Genomic DNA, 20097 nt, shown 5'->3' on the forward strand with positions numbered 1-20097 from the left:
GGATGGATGGATGGATGGATGGATGGATGGATGGATGGATGGATGGATGGATGGATGGATGGATGGATGGATGGATGGATGGATGGATGGATGTTTTCCACACCAGAATCCGTGCAAAACTTGGAGACACGTGGAGGCTGCACTCAAATCAACTCATTCAGATCGACAGCAGATGTAAAAACTTTACAAAAGATGTAAAACTTTCTGTCGATGTGAATTTAACATCTTAAAATGCTTTCGGTTCAGGCTGAGTGTTCTACTGGTTTGTATATACGCTACACTACTAATAGAATAAGCTGTGATTAGTCTGTCTTTTGCAGTGACTACTTACTCCAGGAGCTCAAATAAGAAATCCAATTAAATCCAAACATTTAGAAAGGCGATAACGTGTCCGACTAAAGCAGGTTCGCTGGAGAAATTACGGCACTCAGTGTAATTGGTGCTCATCATGAAAAGGACTGCGCTTGCAAATAAACTGAAATAAAAATGATCAGCACCGTCTTTCTTCCATGCATAAAGCGCAGCTGAGAAAGTAATGTTGGTGACAAATAGAGACATGGATAAATGCATCATGGTTCATGCTGCCAGAGTGGTAAAAAAAATAAATATATAAAAATACACCCCGAAAACAACAAGTCACTCAGACCAAAGTAATTGACTCGACTTTGAATACGTGCTGAGATCCTGCTGTTTTTGGGAGTGGGGCGGCTTCTAAAGGGCTGCAAGTTAACACAAACACAAGTGACACGCGACAACAACTGATTCTTAAAAATCTGCACTGGCACACATTCAGCCAGCCTCCAGAAGAACCTGTATGACAACTATAAAGGGGGAAATGAAGGCACTGTGGCTCTGAATACATTTGTGAACTGCTGCTGTGCTTGTAGTGCCGCGTTGGGCAGCCTGCACAAAATTGTTTGTGTGTGAACATCGGTGACACAGAAATTATTGCAGAGGCCCTCTGACCTTCTTTATACTCTTTGCTTCTCTTGAACATGCAGCTGAAATGCCCTGGTTGCCAAATATATTACGACACCTGAACAAATCACCTCGATCTGGCAGAGCCTCACCTAAAATAATCCAAACTCTATGACAACTTGTACAATATAACTGTTTGTAATTACAGTGCCTTCAGAAAGTATTCAAAGTGACTCATCTAATTCACTACAGGTGCAGCCAAATGGTGCTAGAAATCACACAATTAGTGAAATGCAGATCATCTGGGTGCAGTGAATGTGTCTCAAGTAATTGTAGTATAACGGTACCTGTATCTAGAGGGACCAGTCACTGGTTAATCAGGACTCCTGGCTACAACTACGCCATAAAGCAAAATAACACTCCGAGCAACTGCACAAAAAGGGTGATTGAAAAGCACAAGTTAGGGAACAGATACAAGAAAATGAAATCTGCCAAAAGTAGCTGTGTGAAGCAGGAGTGGCAAAAAAGGTACTGTTAAAAAATGCTCAGAGTAGATGTCAAATACAGTTCACCGAAAGGCATGTGGGAGACTCTAAAAGTCAACTAGGAGAAGGGTCTTTGGTCTAAAGAGACCAAAATTGAGCCATCAGACTCAACACTATGTTTGGCGCACATCAGCACAGGCTCACCATCTACACCAAGAAGCATGGTGGTGGCAGCATCATCACGTGGGCATGCTTCTCGGCAGCACGCCCTCAAAAGCTTGTGAAGGTAAAGGGTACAACTTACTGTGTTAACCCTTCTATTTCTTTCAAATGTACTGACATGTTTTATCCTTGGGTTCAATTTGACCCCAGCAATTTAAACTTCCAGAAAATACCATAATTCAAATTGTTATCTAAGTTTATGTGTAAATCGCCCTTTAAATAAAACAGAAAAAATGATGTCAGTGACTTATTTAGAGATGTTAAACGTTGAATGGGGTCAAATTGACCCCAGAGATAATAGGAGGGTTAAATAAAGGGAAATTCTATGGTCTGCAAAGGAACTGTGACTTGGGAAAAGTTTTGTTTTCCAGGAAGACAGTTACCCACAGCCCACAGCCAAAACTATACAGAAACGGCTCAAACACAACAAGGTGAATATTACAAAGAACCCAGATCTCAATCCTATTTAGAACATTTTTGTACCAAAAACAAAAAGAAAATGATGAGAAAGAAAGTGTTGTGTAATTCTGTAGTAAATCCTAATTATTAAGGCATTGAGATCATTGTGCTAATTTAAGTTTTGTAAGAAATATATTTAGCATATTAATTTTTATTTTTGTAAACATCAGGTGTAATTTACAGACATAAAATATGAAAATGAGAAAAAGGACTATAATATCTCACTTGTGTCCAACTGGAATATAATTTCCGACTTGAGCTGCAACAGTTAATCAATTAGATGTGAACTTTTAAACTAATCGCAATCGTAAGTTAATTGTTTTAAGTAATTTAAAAGAAAAAATAAACAACCTCTTTGCTCCTCTATGACAGTAAAATAAATATCTTTGAGGTAATGACAAAGCGACACACTTGAGGATATCATCTTGATCTCTAAGAAACACTACTCAACCTAACATTCTTTACCATTTTCTACTGGATCATACAACTCACTGATTAATCAAGAAAGTAAACAACATTATTAAACAACACAAAATATTTGCTGGTTGCAGTCCCAATATTAACATACCAAAACAGGTAGGAGTAGGTTTCTGCTAGAAATGTTATGAAATGACAATATTTTCAAAGAAAGTTTGTGAACACAGAGACAAAGGAAGGGCAGGCAAGAAACAGAGCCTACATGTAAGACCTTCTGCAGTCTGTGGAAAAGTACAGCTACAAGGTTAAATGAAAGAGTAGCACTCTGTCAACTGGCTGCACTCAGGGTTCCAGAGGTTTTGGGCAGAAAGCTTAAGTGCAATGTGTGCAACTATGCAAAAAAAAAAAAAAAACCTACTACCATTCAGGATACAGAAGGGAGCAGTATTAGAATTTTTTATTTTATTTTTTTAAGCATGAGATGGTTTTTACTTTAAATAGTTATATTAAAAAAAACAACATCTCTGCTTCCTTTTATAATGATCACAAACATTATTATATTGATAGGCGTATATTGGTGGGTGTTAACACTGGTGACAAATGTTGCGGAGTCTGTTCTGCACATCATCAGTCAAGCCCTTTTATGAGCATCACCACGGACACGCAACTCCAATAATGATAAATTAATGGCTCAGTGACAACAAAAGCACAAATAAACAGCTGCTGCACACAGGAGGGAACAGTGGGAGGATTTTTCCGCACCATAACAATCCCCTGTGCATAATTTGGACTTATTGATCAACATTTCCCGGCAGTCATTCTGTCATTCAAATGGCATTGTCACAGCGAGTACCCCATTGTTTTTCTGCCCCACTCCGTTGGTACGACGTGGTGAGGGAACGTCATTACTGTTGCTACAAACTCAACAATTTTGAATGCCTTTCGTAATAATGTGTTTTAATATAAAAGCAATGGCTTCATGTCAGTGAGACAAGAAATGTTGACAACGGCTGCAAAGCTATTTTGAGACATGGGTAGCGTAAAATAGCTGGCTTCATCAATTTGTTAAAGAGACGACATTCTGGCATTCAGACATAGACCACCTGTACGTAGATGTCTTCAGACAAACCCACGGCAGTGATGGAAACAGCCACAGTACAAGTGTGATTGTTGTGTCGTCTACAATGTGAAACAACATCCTACGTCAGTACGCTGTGATATTGTGCGTCTATGAGTGTGACTGCATGGCACTCAGACTTGTTCAGCGTTGCAACTGATTTATAAATGTTACTAAGTTAAACCTAATAAAATTTGGCTCTTATGATGCTCATTCAGGGCTGCAAGGTGGATCAGTGGTTAGCACTGTCGCCTCGCAGCTAGAAGGTCGCCAGTTTGCGTCCCGGTGAGGACACCCGGGATCTTTCCGCGTGGAGTTTACATGTTCTCCCCGTGCAGCGTGGGTTCTCTCTGGGTTCTCCAGCTTCCTCCCACAGTCCAAAAACATGCTGAGGTTAACTGGTGATTCTGTGAATGTGAGTGTGCTTGGTTGTCTGTCTCTAAGTGTAGCCCTGTGATAGACTGCTGACCTGTCCAGGGTGTCCCCTGCCTTCACCCTAAGTCAGGTGGGATAGACTCCAGCTCCCCCACGACCCTAGTGAGGATTAAGAGGTGTATAGATAATGGATGGATGGATGATGCTCATTCAGGCATGAAGCCGACACCTTTAGAGGATTTTAAAGGATTGAAGTTCATGTTGATTTTATACCCTACCCTAATATTCTGTGTTGTGTTTTTGCTTTGTTTACCCCTTTTGTTGAATATTGCTGCTGTAACAACTGAATCTCCCTCTGGGATTAATAAAGTCAGTCTAAGTCTGAAAGGGGTTTTGTGTTCCCACTGAATTCCCACCCACGGTTCAGCATACATGAGAACGGTAGATTATTTGTCAAGTTTAATCATCATCGTGTAAAATACAGTTTTGCTGCCACTTTTTAAAGTAACTAGAACGGCATTCTGAGAGCGGAATCCTCTGCCAAGGCTGATGCCTTCTCACAATTGAAAAGAAAGTGATCAGGATTCGCACTAAATTTTAATTTGGTAGTAATCCATCTCAGCAGCAGGTTTCATGAAAATTCAGCCTGGTGGTTTTTAGCGTAATGCTGCTTACTGACAAACAAACAGACCGACAGACAAACAACTAAAAGCATACCCCTGCCTCAGTGAGGAGTAACTCCCTGAATCTCAATGCAGGAGTTGCAGTGACAAAAATATAAAGCTGTTTGTGTTCACATGAATGAGGCATGTTACAAGCAGTGGCAGCATTTGTCCCCCATAAAACCACCACTCAGGTGTTTGTTGGCATGTACTGGGAGTCAATTATGTAGCTAGTTCCTCACGTGCCTCTTCATGAAACATTCTGTCCATATATGGTGTCAGAAGAACAGTGGGGGACAACAACAATGACATGCACCTCTGATCAATCCTTAATCAATACATTAAACTAATTACCGTGGCACCCACACACTGCCACAAATTGAACCCGGTGACACAGGAAATCAAAGGGACTGAGGTGATTTACCCTCTGGCATTCAACATCTGGCCCTGTGTGCTGAGTGCAATCTTAGATATAGATGCTCATACACGTCAATCCTCGCTACCTTCCAACCTTTCACGCTTAAAAAATAGGAAAATAGAAAGGAAGAGATTTATCATGACAGTCATGTGTACGCATTTAAAACATCACTGTGTTACCCTAATGGTTAACATTTCCCCAGGTGCTCTCATGTGTCTCGTGTGTTTTAGATTAAGTTGATCTGCCTGTGTGTCTACTGATGGGATTTTCTGTCTAACCATCTGTATAGCATGACCACTCAGCTGCCTGCCTGCGCTTCTCCTTCTTGTAATTTGACACTATGCAACAACGATTTAAGAACTGAAAGCTTTCACAACAGGAGATAAGCGCTAATATGCTTAAAGTTGGAAACTGCCAGATGTATGACCAAACCTAAAACGTCTTTAAAGACAACTGTGATTGCAGCAGGGCGACACTCGCTGAAAAACGTCTCGGTTCAGACCGTGTTTTTCAAGGTAACGGCACGCTGAAAATGAACTGCTTTGACATCCGAGCTAATGCAACAGAACAGCCACGAGGCAGTGGGAATGAGCAAAACAAGAGGAAATAAAAATGCCCCATAATAAGATTTCTCCTAACAGAGCAATTAGGTTCCAACGTTGAAAAAAAAAACAAGGAAAAAAGGTTAAAATGAAAACGTCTTCGATCTGCATTTTAGAGAAAAAACAGAATCGACGTTTCAAAGATTAATTTCCAACTTTCTTCTACCAAAGCAGAGTTTACATCAGATAATTCCAGACCTGCGCAACTCAGAAAGATAAAATTTATATCAGAAAATATTTCCATCCAGCCGGAAAATGAAGTCCATAGCCAACTCCCACTGGATACAGCTACGTATCACTCTATCAATCTGCTCATACTGTACCTGATGCAGCTGTAGTGTTTGAAGGTGCTGGCAGCTTTCTGACATTCCAGGCAGAGCTGGATTGCACCTGGATAGTCTTCCTCCTAAAGGAACAGAGAAGTGAGGTAATTTAATGTATTCTTCATGTTCAAAAAATGGAAAATTTCCACTGTGGTTTAATGGACATTCTAATCTGTAACCGCTTTATCAGCAGCCTGGCCATTGAAAATGTGTGTGTGACTTTTTTTCTTGATCTGGTCCAGTTTTCTTAAAGTGGCTGTTATAGCAAATACTGTCCACATAAGCGCAGATTACACACAGTGATGGTCGAATCAATTCCATACACGAAAACTGACCTTCACAATAGATAGGCCACTGTTAGAGCATTTGCCTCTTTGTGTGGGTTTTGTTGTCAGTGCTGAAGTCCTACTGATGTTTGACCTTTCAAGTCAATTCTGAATATTTTTGCATGCGTGTTGGTGTGTTTTATGTGTGTGTGTGGAGAGAGTACCTCGAGCATCTCGCTGAGTCTGACATCAGTTCTTTGCTGTGAGGGGGAAGAATGACAAGGAGAAGATATGAATATAACATGGAAGAACTAAGAAGACACACTGTTAAGACATAACCGGCTCAAAACTAGACCAAAGCTGTCCTGCTCTGATAATGCTGGCAACAAATTTGAATGATTCCAGTCTGAGCAAATGATCAAAGCCAATGAGTAAAGATTAAAACAGAGCATGCCTAATTAACGTTAATCTTAACTTCAAATCGTGTGCGGAGGAACTGTTGCAATGATTACTGAAGACGACAAGTATTCATCTTGTCAACATGTAACATGCCACGCTGTGTGTTTATGAAGGGATTTCAGACAGAAGTGGCTCAGGCCGAGTCTTTCAGTAGGTACAGTGGACTATAATGTACAGAAATGATGCTGAAGGACATCGTTCCACCAAAACGGTGCAAAAATAACTGAAATAATGTACAGAAAGGTGGATTAATTACCATGAGTGACACAGTTAATTCGGAAGGTAGCCTCCGGACCACATTTACCTCTCGTTCATTTAATTAAACACGCCACAAACTAGATGCTGAGACAATCTGTGCGGTACTTTGCACTGAAACTGGCAGGTACTTATTTGATCTGGGAATTTAACCAAAGCAGGATAATAATCAATGCAGCTTGAAAGGAAGGGAGGTTAAAGTTCAGGCTCAAACCAGAACGTGGGTTCTAACTTTACTTACAGACACAACAACTGAGCAGAAGTTTCTCAGGCCAGTCGCTGATCTCCATTAACACTACAGCTAAACTTAGCTTAGAACAAAATATGTTGCATTTAAACTATGTGTTTACCAGGGTCTTGATGGTCCTCAGAGACTTGAGCAGGCCTGTCAGCAGTTGCCGTCTTCTTTGGTTGGCCAGCAGACCCAGGCTGGCCTCGGTGAAGCCTTCCTTCGCCACACTCAGTTGCCTAAACAAAAGAAGTCAGCGTAACTATTTAAAATAATCTGCCATCCCATAAAAGTCAAATACAACATGATGAGTGGCACAACAAGACAACCTGATCAATACTAGAGTTTTTAGGATCATATTAATATCCATATCTAAATCTGATAATGATACTTTTGAGTGATTTATCACATTTAACACATAGCATAAACAAATAATCTTGACATGGATTCCTGGATGTAGATTATCGTATCCAGTTTACATTAAGTTTGTAGTATTAATAACAAGTACCAAAGCATTTTAAGTAGGGATGCACGATATATTGGCGACCACATCGGTATCGGCCGATATTAGTATCTTTTCCCATACATCGGTATCGGTCTGATGAACAAATTCGGCAGATGTGAAAAACCAGTGATTGTCTAATATTAGCAACTTTGTCGCTACATTTGATGCTATTTCACAGATTTTTTTACTTAAATGGTCCTGGACTTGAACGTTACATATGTTAAAATATGTTTAAATATATTTTACCTTTGTTACGTCTAATGTGGTCTAATGTGATATGGGCATCTTTTGAACAGTTTTCACATTCTCACAGTGCTTACTTATACAAATTTTTCGGTGTGAACAATAACTGAATATTGACATCGATAATATCGGTTATCGGTGCTATCAGAAATCTTAACATTGGATATAGGTATCGGCCAGAAATTTTCATATCGTGCAGCACTAATTTTAAGTCACCAGCACAACATGAATCAGGATAGTCTTCCAATTTACAAAAAAATACACAGGGAGAGCCACTAGCCAAATGGCTAGGGCACATGCTACATGGGCTAAAATGTTCTTAGCAGCCGAGGGTCTGATTTGACTCCCAGCCAGCTGGACGCCTGCTGCATGCCATCCCCCTGCTCTTTTGCCAAAGATTGCCTACATATCTCCACTGTGATCTGTGCAAAACACCTAATTAAACATGCAACATTCCATTACCGATTCAATGAACGCAAAGTCAGAATGTCTTGTTTGATTACCCAAAACAACAAAATAACAAGCCTATTACACAAAGAAACATACTTTAGAACAGATAGTGTCACGTGAAGAGGCAGGCTACTTTATTTCAAGGGCAAGTAAGACGGACAATTTGTCATTTGTGACCATATTAACAGACTGAGAATGCATGTGGGGAAGTTATCATGGTTATGAGAAAAGCACTTAGTATGCAGATGCAGTTTGAATGAGCAGCTATTTCAGTGAGTGAATAGAAAGTATGCAGCAGAACACTATTACCTCCTTGCATTAGTGCAAATGACTGCTGCCAGCTGGAGGTTGGTTTGTAACGCCGTCACTCTCTCCAGCTCCTGCGAACAAGAAATGCATTCGTGACAGAAATTACAATGAGTAAGACAGAGCAGCAGTTTATTCTAGAAATTGTGGACATTTTTTTTAAATGAGCATTTCTGATTCCAAGAGATTATTTAAAAACTGGGACAAAAACTCCTCTATTTATTGCTGAGAAACAATTCAAAACCTGTAGGACACAAAAAAAACGTTGCGAGACCGGTTCATTTACGGTGCTGTCGGTGAGACGCGTCTCTAATAATGCCATTTATTGAGCAAATAACTTCCCCCGCCAAGCGCTGCAGAGACATGACAAGCAATTCTCGCGCACACACAGGCGCTGACATACAGTTAATCAGAGCCCTCTGCTGTGAGATGCACCCCGCTGTGAGCAGATAGATCATATGGATGACGCCTTTATGGTGAAGCATGTATCATCAAATACAGTTCAAGAGAACAACATTCAAAAAAAAAAAAAAAGAACACAAAAAAATAACTGAGAAAACCTTCTTTTCTTCAAAGCTTTGACATTTAGAAAAGGATCAATGAGCACTCTGCTCTGAGAGTTCAGTCATTATAACACTTCAGTGACCTCTGCCGAGAACAAGCACACCCTCATCCGCTGCAGGGCCGAGGGACAAACAGCATTACTGCCGTATTTTTGACTTTACTTGTCCTCTTTGTGCTTTTATGTCCTTGATCTGCTAGATGCCGTGCCTGGGGTGGAAGACGTTTTTCTGTTTGATCTTATTTTTTTAATGCTGTATCACCCTGTCGCAAAAATGGTCCAGTGTTTGGAAAAAATGTTCACGTAATACTGTCAGATAAAAACAACATTTTGCCAAAAGAAATAACAATGACATTAAAGAGGCTCTTCAGCTGTGGGTATGAGATCAATAATTCAATTCAAAGCAGTCTGCCCTCATGCTTGTGAGCGCTGATGAAGACCCGAAGTCATCAGACTTTACAAGGGTTTATTCAATAGCCAGGGGTTTCTCTGGAGGGGCATTCCTCATACGACTCGTGCTTTTCTAGGACGCACTGAGACATTGTCCACATTGTAGGATGCAAATTCAAAGAATTGGGTTCACAAACACTTCCAACAAGGTTATGTTTGCGTCCAAGCTGGCAGTATATTAGCAGAGAGATAACTAAACTACTTACATTCGCTTATAACAAAGTATTGTTTTTCTGACCCAAGCTGTTCTTAATTTTATTCAAGCGATAATGTGACATCTTGGGAAGAACATTTATTTGGTTTCATGCCGAGAGTTGGATGAGAACAGTCTCATATCTGAACAGTGAATACGTTAAGTGAATGAATAAGTTAGAGCAAGGCGACAGTTCATTTAGCTTAGCATAAAAAAAAAATTAAAGTCAGGTAAACAAGCAGTCTGGCTCCATCCAAAGATAACAAAATCCACCTACCAGCATCTCTAATTAACATACCGTGTCTTGTTTGTATAATCCCCACACAAAAAAAGCACAGCAAAAAAACAACAAGTTGTGTTTTTATGGGAGGTTGTGTATCAAACTATTTCTTGGCCAGGCGTATAACTGCCCTTAACACCACAAATTGGCAATTTTGGTCTTCACTTTTAAACTTGTTAAATTAGGACAGAGCCAGCTGAATTGTTTCTCCCCAGTTTCAGTCTTTAGACAATGACAACCAGCTGCTGGCTGCAGATATGGGTCTCAAATAAAATCACCGCAAGTAAATACATGTATGTTCCAAAAAGTCTATTTCTTTAATACCACTGCATGCCATTTTGCAGCAGATTCTAGTACCTGGTAACCACCTTAAATTAAGTAATGTACATGCAGTATGTTGGTGCCAAGTGCTGGTATGACTAATACCTCTATTATAGTTTAGGATTTTTACCAAGCCTAAGGAAAGCGTGAATTTGCAAAAATACTCACACCGATTTCTTTGCAACTCAGATTGTACTCAAACATCTCTGAGCAAGTGTAAAGTCACCACAGATCTCAGCATTTCCCAATAATAGGTTCAAATAGTTCATTAATACATGCAGGTATCACAATGGCCTTACAACAAAATGTGTGGGACTGGGATGGCTCACCAGCTCAAGCTGAGGGATAATTCATAAAGCTGAATCCAGCAGACTGAGTGACATTAGAGTCTGATTGATTAGACATTTTTAGGGTGTGATACATACCAATTTTAGGAAGCAAAAAAAAGCATTTATTAATCTGTCAATACTGTATGTATACATGGAATTATGCTGTAAAGGGAAAATAATGGGGTCATTTTTTATTAACTTTCCAGCAAATGCATTTTACAAAACTAGCTAGCAATTTACTCCACACCACTAGTTGCTGCTACATGTGCTGCAGATAGTGTCAAGAGTTTTATAAACAATGGAGTCTTAAATGACCAAATTGATCTTTTTCTACATCTTCTTGCTCTAAAGAAGGGTTTTATATCAGTAAATAACAGACAAAATATGAGCCAATACCAATTTATCACTGATAGACGAATAAAATTAACTGACAGGCGCATAAATCTATATCCTTAGCACCAGAAACAACTTTAAACTTTTATTACTTGTACACTTTATACAAGAGCAGAATTGAAGTGATGGAGTTCAAGCAGTTTAAGGAACAGATATTAGTGTCACAGCTAAAATACCAGGCTTTTCTTTTCACTTTTTATTATCAAAGGTATGGTTTAGCTCAAGTTGTACAAACAATCAGTGACTGCCATGTATAATAATGCAGGCTTGATTGAGGTCACCTGTTAAGTTTATGTAGGAACAAAAAAGTGCATTCAGGGGCAGATGTAAACAAGGAAGAAGTCATTTCTATCTGTATCCAACAGAAACTAATCTACACAGAGCGTCTTTTTTGCAGTTTCTACCCCTTGTTGTGGTGACCCCGTTATCAACACTCAGGTAATATTGCACACAGCAGTTGGACAAACACAACAGCCCCATGACATAATGCAGAAGCACTCATTCATTCTGTTATGTGCACAAATCCACACAGGAAAAGACAAACAGCTCGTACATGCAGAGACAAACAGGAACACACACATACACAGGCACACTTGCTCAACATGATGAGTGCTCAGTATGTAGCCGGAGGCTCCAATTTGGTGTTACACCACCGCTCTGAGCTGTCTACCCTATCTGTAAGCCACACTTAACCTGACAGGCAGGCTCCATCAGCTTAGCAATTGTAAGTAGGAGATACAGTAACTGTGCACAGTGGTGGGTTATGGGTCTGACAAATGGTCGGGCAGGTTTTGATAGGTAAAAGAGGTTACACAGCTTGTATGCATGCTGCGATAAACTTCTGTGGAATAAGACTACAAATAAAGACAGGCTGAATTCCACTATAACAACACACACAGGCACACAGTAGATTTGTACAAACTGTACACATGCAGGAAAAGTGAGCGGACTGTAAACTAAACAAAAGGACTCCTATAATGTCCACAAACACAGCTCTGGCGTGGGAAGTGAGGGTTGAGGAGGAAGAGATGGTTAAGTCGCAAGGGAGATTTTTTTTTTCCAGGCTTCTTTATTCATATATTCATAAGAGGTCCTTTTTGTGACCCTCCAGCACATTGACTATGCGCTGGGTCGCTGTTACCCATGCTGCCTATACATTCTAATGATGCTGCTGTTTGGGACCTGCCCTGCTCGCTTTCTTGTATCAAGGTGAACGGCAGACAAAGTTGAAGGACATTTTAGACACGCAGGTTCAGGGTCTTAGAGTTAACATTTGTTTTCAATTAAAGCCCCTATCAGACTGGCTACATGGGACGTTGTTGGGTTATTCAATCAGTTAAAGTGACAGCATTCTGTCATTCAGCCCCTTGCACACATAGGTCACGTATCCATTAATGTTCCTCACGGCTGCACTCACATAAACCACCTACAATGCCGGAGAGCGCTGCGGCACACACAGATATTTGTCAGTTACGTGAGACTAGCCAATACATCAAGTCGTGTGCGATACATAAAATTGCAATAACAGACCAAAACGAAACTAATAAAAGCTGATCGAAGTGCACAAATAACTAACAGCCCAGTTTATTTCTGATTTCTAAAACTGAAAGTTCAGGACTTAACATGAGGACAGCTGCGATGTGACAAAATAATAAACCGCAGCTGATAAACTGTCATTCTGTTTAACAGTTCAGCTGTCTGAGATGAAGAAATGTTCACAGATGCTGTTAGATCCTGATCGGCCCTTTTCTCCTTGTGAGGAAAAACACTCGGACTACATTAATTATTAGTGAGCATCATTATTCTTTAAGCTAAATGTTGGTGCAGAAATGTGGAAAAATCCTTCAAATCGCTCCACAGAACTCAAAGTACCGCTGCTTGCGCCTATCCGTTATCGTGACGGCTCGGTTCACAACTGTGCCGTATTAAAAGTTATACAGAAATGTTACTCGGTCCGAACTACTAAGATTGAGCATTCACACCTGCAGCATGCCCGTTTAGATGCCATCAGATTAACGGGAAAACGCATAAAAAGGGTTTTAGAGTGTTTACGTCTCCACGTTCACACACAATTACCTGAGGGTATGTGGCCATACCTTCACATATCCATAGATATTAAGCACGCTGTCACAGCTACTTCTTGTCAATTTTTGCCTCCCCAGTGAAACAGCCTTACGACCCCCAAGTAATTGGCAGGTATGACCACAAATGCTGGACAAATTACCGATCTCTGGGAACACAGACAAAGGCGCCAGCAGTAACTGTGATGAATAAGTGTTTCCAGTGGAAAACAATTGAATACCAGTCCAAGGCCATTCTTTTGCAAAGGTGTTGAGTGACCTTGTCGGGCCTACCCAGTCTAAATTCATTACAACTTGGATTCCAGCGCAGCAATCTCTCTTTTGTGGCAGGTCCACTCAATTCTAAACTGTCTCTTTTTTAACTGAGGAAATAAGAGAGGGTCGCTGTTTCAAATGAGCCTGCTACCTGTTTTATTGTTGGATCACATCGTGAACTCGTGGAAAGTGTTCCAGCTTAAATGTAGAGGTCGTAAAATGTAAGAAAATGGCTGAAAAATGTAGATATCTGAAAACTATACACCATGAATTAGTAAGAAGCGAACGTAAATGAGTAATAATTGCCCTAGCCTCTGTGCAACCTTCCACATGAGGACGCCCGATCACGCTTTCTGGGTGCAAGAAGAGGCCTTGTGTCGCTAGAGGGAACCGACAGCGATCAGACGCAGGTCCCAGAAAGTTTAGTCACTACATAACCACATGAGTCACATCAGATGCTTGGAGGCCATTTCAAGCACTGAGGCATAAGTATATGTACAATTTTTGTGTCCACTGATGGGTTACGGAGAAGTGGCTTTACGCCCTGTGGCTGTGTGTTTCTGTGTTTCATAAACTATCATATGGAAAAAGTAAGAAATACTGGGAAAGAAAAAAAAACATTCAAGAACACAGAGTGGAAAATATCAAAGCTATACTGTGTTAGGGCTGGGTTATATAGCTGCAGGGGGAAAAAAGCTTTACTTCAGTTTATAACACTAATTACTGATGATTTTAAATCCTTTAGTTTTAATAAAGGCTAGGAGAATATTGTATATAATTTAAACACTACACATACACAAATAAATAAAAAAGTAAGGATAAAGGACTGATATCCACTTGGTAGAACCCAGAGAGGCCCAGAGGTGCTTTCATGGTGGTTGGCACCTGATGTATTTATGCCAAACTATCACACTTATTGCTACGAATGAAGTATCTATCCCTGGTACACATATTGCTTTAGTTTTATGGCCTTGGCCCAGACTTTATGTCCCCATTTTTGAGCCCTGCTGTCATCTTGACTCTACAGAATCACAGGGAGGCTTGTAGAAATAATAATCAACTGGCCAGATTGCTTAACAACGGCAGTGATCTCATTGGAATTTCACGACATACCAAATCTGTTAAAGCGTTCGGTCATCAGCTGTGTCCAGTCGGGATCAAAGCTTAAATGACTACATTCAGATTGGACATGCTCTTGCAAACTTCAGCAGAAATATTTATCTGATGGCACCAGTAAAGTTTGATTGTTAAATCAATTAAATCAAAAGACCAACTCCTTCAAAGAAATCTGAGGGTGCATCCACATTATCACCTTCTACACTGACGTCCAGCATCCACGCTACTCCTGTGTTTTATTACCCCTAAAACGGAGTCCTTTGGAAACACTGCTGACACCATTTTAATGGAAAACTCAAGGGTTGCATTTTAGTCTAGATGGACAGAAACTGAGACTTTTGGAAACAAAGAGGGAGACACCCATCACTTCATGATTGGGTCTGTTCAGTCCTGACATGACCTTCCCTGATTTGTCAAGCACATATCTCATGACCCGTTTCCAAAGGACAACAAGAACATACGCTTATGTTACGTTATTTCAGTGACAGTTGTCAGTGCAAGCAAAGAAATCTTTGGTCAAACTTTTCCCCACTGCTGTTCTTCTTCCGTAGATGTAAACAATCAGCCCTTAGTTTGTTTACATCCGTACACACGTACATAAATTGCCATGTCATGTGTGTTTTCAGGCATGTTGGGTATGGACAGATTATTTGTGAAACGAGGCTAAACCAAGAGATTGTTTTTGTTTAAAAACAGTGTTTCAAATTGAAAACCTATTAGTGTGGACGTAGCCCAACTCACTCACACACACACACACACACACACACACAGAAATTTATACATTTTGTCAAACACACATCTTTGCTGTTCTGCTTGAATACTTTACTCTGAAGCCTGCTTGATGCAGCAACAAATCACAGCAATGTTTACCTAGTTATCTAATGTGGAGAGGTACTGATGATGGCGTCAGCTGTTGCATCAGCATCTGTATAGACTTTCATTTACTTACAAACGTTAACATCAAAAATTCCCCAATCCGAGAAGCTTTTTTTTTTTCTTTTTTTTTAATCAGTTAAAAGAGTCATTCTGACTCATCGCAATAGCAAACATGGTCTCCTGTAATCTCAAGTCTGTGCTCCAAACCAAAAACACACAGGCTAACTTACTTCCTAGGAAACAGTGCGGCACGCACACTGGTTCTTTTCATTTCACTTCACTGCAAAATCACCAGGTGATCAAAGAAGGGATTTTATGGACTTAGTTTTAATTCACAACCTGACTATGTTTTGAAGAAAAAGGACTACTGGCCCCATTTCGCTTATCCATGGATGGAGTCAAGTTCCCTATTGCCATGGTTACCAAAATTCTATCCTTATCTCGTTGGCGTCTGACAGTCGACAAGTGCACGGGAACACATCTGCTGACATCCTGACAGCATAAAAAAAAAACCTAATGTTCAATCATAACGTGGTATGGGCTAAGAAAAGAGGACATTCCAAAAAAGCAAAATGGCAGATATAAGTGATTTATTTTGAAGTTGAATTTCAGCAGCTGACATACTTTTTAAGATGAGAGGCAGGGCCAAGAAAAGACAGAAAATGTTCAAATATTGTGTTGAGCTGACACTGGAAGCTTACCTTTACATAAGAAGGCTGTTTCTCCAGAATGAGATCGGCGACCTTTTTAGAAACCTACAGAGAGAGGGAGAGAGCGTGGAGATGAGAAACAGAATTTTAAAGAAAAGAGTGAAAAGACATTTTATGTTCTTCCCAAATCTAATCCCACAGGACAGTTTGGGCAGTGTAATCTTGCTGAGGATGGGGCAGGAATAGCAATCAGTGTTAGCATCTAAAGCACATTATAATGCAATATAGCCAAAGCCTTTTAAGAGAGTCTCTCAGTTTCATTTCATCCAGTGTCTTTCTCAATAGAATTACTTCTGTTTCTCTGACAGAAGTCTCTGTTCCTACTGTTCCTATTGTGTTTTCTAATGTTCTGTCCTCTACATTGTGACTTTTCTTAGTCTGATTCACAGCTAAGGTGAGCTTGTCATTATTTAAAGAGCTTGTGCCCTGCTTGTGGTATAAAGCACAGTCCAAAGCATGGTCATGAGATCAGTATGACCCTCCTGCTATGAGTAGAGACTCCACCACTGCTTTTAATGGAGAAGGAACACAGAAGGCCAATGGAAATTGAATGAAGTGAAGCCTCACCCCCGCTGAAGGACCATACAATCAAGGTCACACAGAACAAAGGGGGTTTGGTCCACTCACACTGATGACTCTTCACACACTTTCTCCAGAATAATTGTCATCACTAGAGTCACTGCATTTGTAGACCTGAAGCTGTCAAATACCGCACATTTTAAACACTTTGCCTCCAGTTTGTGAAAGCATTATTTCTTTACATATCTTGTTCAAATATTTAAAATCTTTATGCTGATGTCACCATGACATTTTAAAATATTTCCTAAGACCTGGCAGAGCTCCTCCAGAGATACAGAACACATTAGACAACAATTCTGTACAATCCAAAATATTACAAGAAGACCTGATTAAAAATAAATATAACACACATCAATCAGCCACAACAATAATACCACCTCCTGACTAATGTGCAGGTCCCCCTTGAGCAGCCAAAACAGTTCTGACCCTTCAGGAAATGGACACAGGATGTCTAAGAGTGTCCAGTTTAGTCTGGCACTGTCTTGTCATGTGTAGGAATGTCCCAAGCTAATATCACAGATTGTGGTTTGTGCTGTATTTTGAAGCTTTGGGAGACATGGCAAGCATTACCCTCTCCACACTACATACAAGACGCTGCCCCACCAGAGTTTTACAACAAGGTTCATGACCACCTACGTACCGTTAAGGAACAGCTTAGACACAGGAATGCAACTTTTTTTCTTAATGCATAACAGAGCTAATCAGTTGTCAATCATATACATTTGCAAATACAGTGGATCGCTTTTAAGCATATATAGGGAAATGGCAGGACTTTGTGTGGGCAGACACTAAATATTAAATAAAAATCTTGACAAGGATACCCCTTGTCCCGTGGTTTGCAGGGTTGAGCCTCTGTGGATAAGACTTGTTCAAGTGCTTTGAGATCTGAGGAGTTTGGAGAGAAGGTAAACACTTCAGACTCTTTGTCATGTTCCTCGAGCTGTTTCTGAGCAATTTTAACCAAACTTTCATATGATTACTGTCCTGCTGAGAGAGGCCGTTGACATTATAGGGGGTTGTCTTTGGTCTGGAACAATGTTTAGGTGGCTGGCACATGTTTAACAGAAAATTGCATTGCAATGAGATGATCAATGTTCGTAAGTTCACTTGTCGGTGGTTTTAATGTCGTTGATCCGTGCACGCTGCACGGTGGAGTGGTGGTTAGCACTGCTGCCTTGCTGCAAGAAGGTCGCCAGTTCATGTCCTGGCATGGAGTTTGCTTTGGCTTCCTCCCACAGTCCAAAAACATGTTGAGGTTAATTAGTGTTTCTAAATTGTCCGCAGTTGTGAATGTGAGTGTGCTTGGTTGTCTGTCTCTAAGTGTAGCCCTGTGATAGACTGGCGACCTGTCCAGGGTGTCCCCTGCCTTCACTTTAAGTCAGCTGGGATAGACTCCAGCCCCCCACGACCCTAGTGAGGATTAAGCGGTGTATAGAGAATGAATGGATGGATGGATGGATGGATGGATGGATGGATGGATGGATGGATGGATGGATGGAATTCTCCTAGTAGTATGGTTTATTTCATAGAGAAGTGGATGAGTGCACATACTATTACTATTGTTATTGAATATTTACTGTTGTTGCTGATTTTGTGTTGCTGTTGTGTTGTTTTTTCTAGTATAACAATTTCCCTGAGGTTCTACACCGAAGGGATCATTACTATTATTCTATTTTATATTCAGCAAAGGATCACTTGTACCATTAATTTACACATAAAAAAATAATACTAAAAGTAACAATTTCAGTGTCAAATAGGTTGCTTATTATGATAACAAAGGACAATCCCCTATACAGTAGATAAATTCCGCTATTTTTCACCCACTCAAAGTGAGCCATCGCTCTTCCATTTATATTACTGTGCAGCTACATATACCAACTCCTCCACACACCAGGTGGAGTTTTACAGCATCAGTGCGAAATAAGCATAAGTTTACTGAATAAAGTGAGAAGATGTTCATTTTTACTATCATGCAGCAGATGAGGTGAGGCGTGGGGATGACATTTCAACATGTGGTGTTAGGTATGCATGGTAGTCAACAGGAGACCTGAGCAGATGGTGAACGTAGCTCAACTGAAACGGTTCATCCACAGATTTTGAGCATATGTGAGTGTATTTTAACATTCTAATGTATGAAGAAGTTAGTCACAGGTGAGAAAAAATAAATTCAATACTTAAAAGAAGTGTTAGAAATCACACACGGAAATGTTAGTCGTAGGAAACATTTGAAAGCCCAGGACAGGGCCTTAATTATTCACAAAGCTGTCCCAAAATAATGCCATACCACCACCTTTTGTCTTTGAAGTCATTTTACCATTTAATGCTAAACGTCTAACAGAAGTGAAAGAGTCTAAAGCAAATAATTGTACCTAAGCCACGAGGTCAATCTCATTAATTCTCAACTTGCCCTCAAACACACAAGTCGAAGTTAATTGTGCAGGAACTGCTCAGTGCATGCAATGTTTAGCAGATGGAGTAAATATTGTCCCAAACGCAAACGTACAGCGAGATAATAAATGCAATGTTATTGTGTCAATTGTGAGAAAAGAAATAAGACAAGATGAGGAAAGTCACAGGAGAAGAAGTGTTTCATGCAGACTCACACACATCATCTATTAGAAAGAAGACGCTAACAAATGCAAACACTGCTAACAGAGATTGATCATGTTTGGACACTTTATCTCGCATTCACTCATTAGCAAGAAGGCTGCACACAAGGGAATCTAAAAACGTTATTTGGGAAAGCGTGAATCACGAAGTGTGAACAGATACGTCCATTGCTTGAAGTTGCTTCCTGTTATCATTTGGGTAAATAAAAATGGACACATCAGACACTAAATCTCTTCAGATAGATTCATGCTACGGACAGCCATGAGGAAAAAATCTGATTGCAACATAGAATTTTAATTTTACTACCGCATCCTTCCGTTCAGGATACAATATTGAAAAGTGATCGCTGTATTCTGCAGTCGCCCCCATTGAGTCAGTAAGCAGCAAGCTTTCAATTTCATTTATATAACAACAATTCACAAGAGCCCATCTCAGGGCACTTCACATTACCACCTTATAATATCACATTATAGAAAGAAACCCAACAAATGAAATAATTCCATTACCAGCTATCACTGATGAAAACTTTCACATCAGAAGAAGGAGGACTCAAGCAGGAGGGAGAAAAAGCTTCATGTAGCTGTTGGATCGCTTTCTTATCCTCATGAGCTGGGCTTTACAATGAAGCTGA

The 20097-nt window shown here is 40.2% G+C and overlaps 1 protein-coding gene across 2 annotated transcripts in view; it reads right to left on the reverse strand.

Annotated features, from left to right (window-relative positions):
- The window catches only part of vps50 (VPS50 subunit of EARP/GARPII complex), a 127231-nt gene that overhangs the window by 88861 nt on the left and 18273 nt on the right, over window positions 1-20097 (reverse strand). For both annotated transcript variants that reach the window (XM_008295360.1, XM_008295358.1), the window contains exons 5-9: window positions 16269-16322; window positions 8715-8785; window positions 7329-7446; window positions 6489-6524; window positions 5999-6081 (exon numbers count right to left, since the gene is read on the reverse strand). In XM_008295360.1, the coding sequence (XP_008293582.1) occupies window positions 5999-6081; window positions 6489-6524; window positions 7329-7446; window positions 8715-8785; window positions 16269-16322 (362 nt within the window). The remainder of the gene's footprint in view (window positions 1-5998; window positions 6082-6488; window positions 6525-7328; window positions 7447-8714; window positions 8786-16268; window positions 16323-20097) is intronic.

The sequence above is a fragment of the Stegastes partitus genome, unplaced genomic scaffold, assembly GCF_000690725.1.
Source record: "Stegastes partitus isolate 25-593 unplaced genomic scaffold, Stegastes_partitus-1.0.2 Scaffold1040, whole genome shotgun sequence".
NCBI lineage: Eukaryota > Metazoa > Chordata > Actinopteri > Pomacentridae > Stegastes > Stegastes partitus.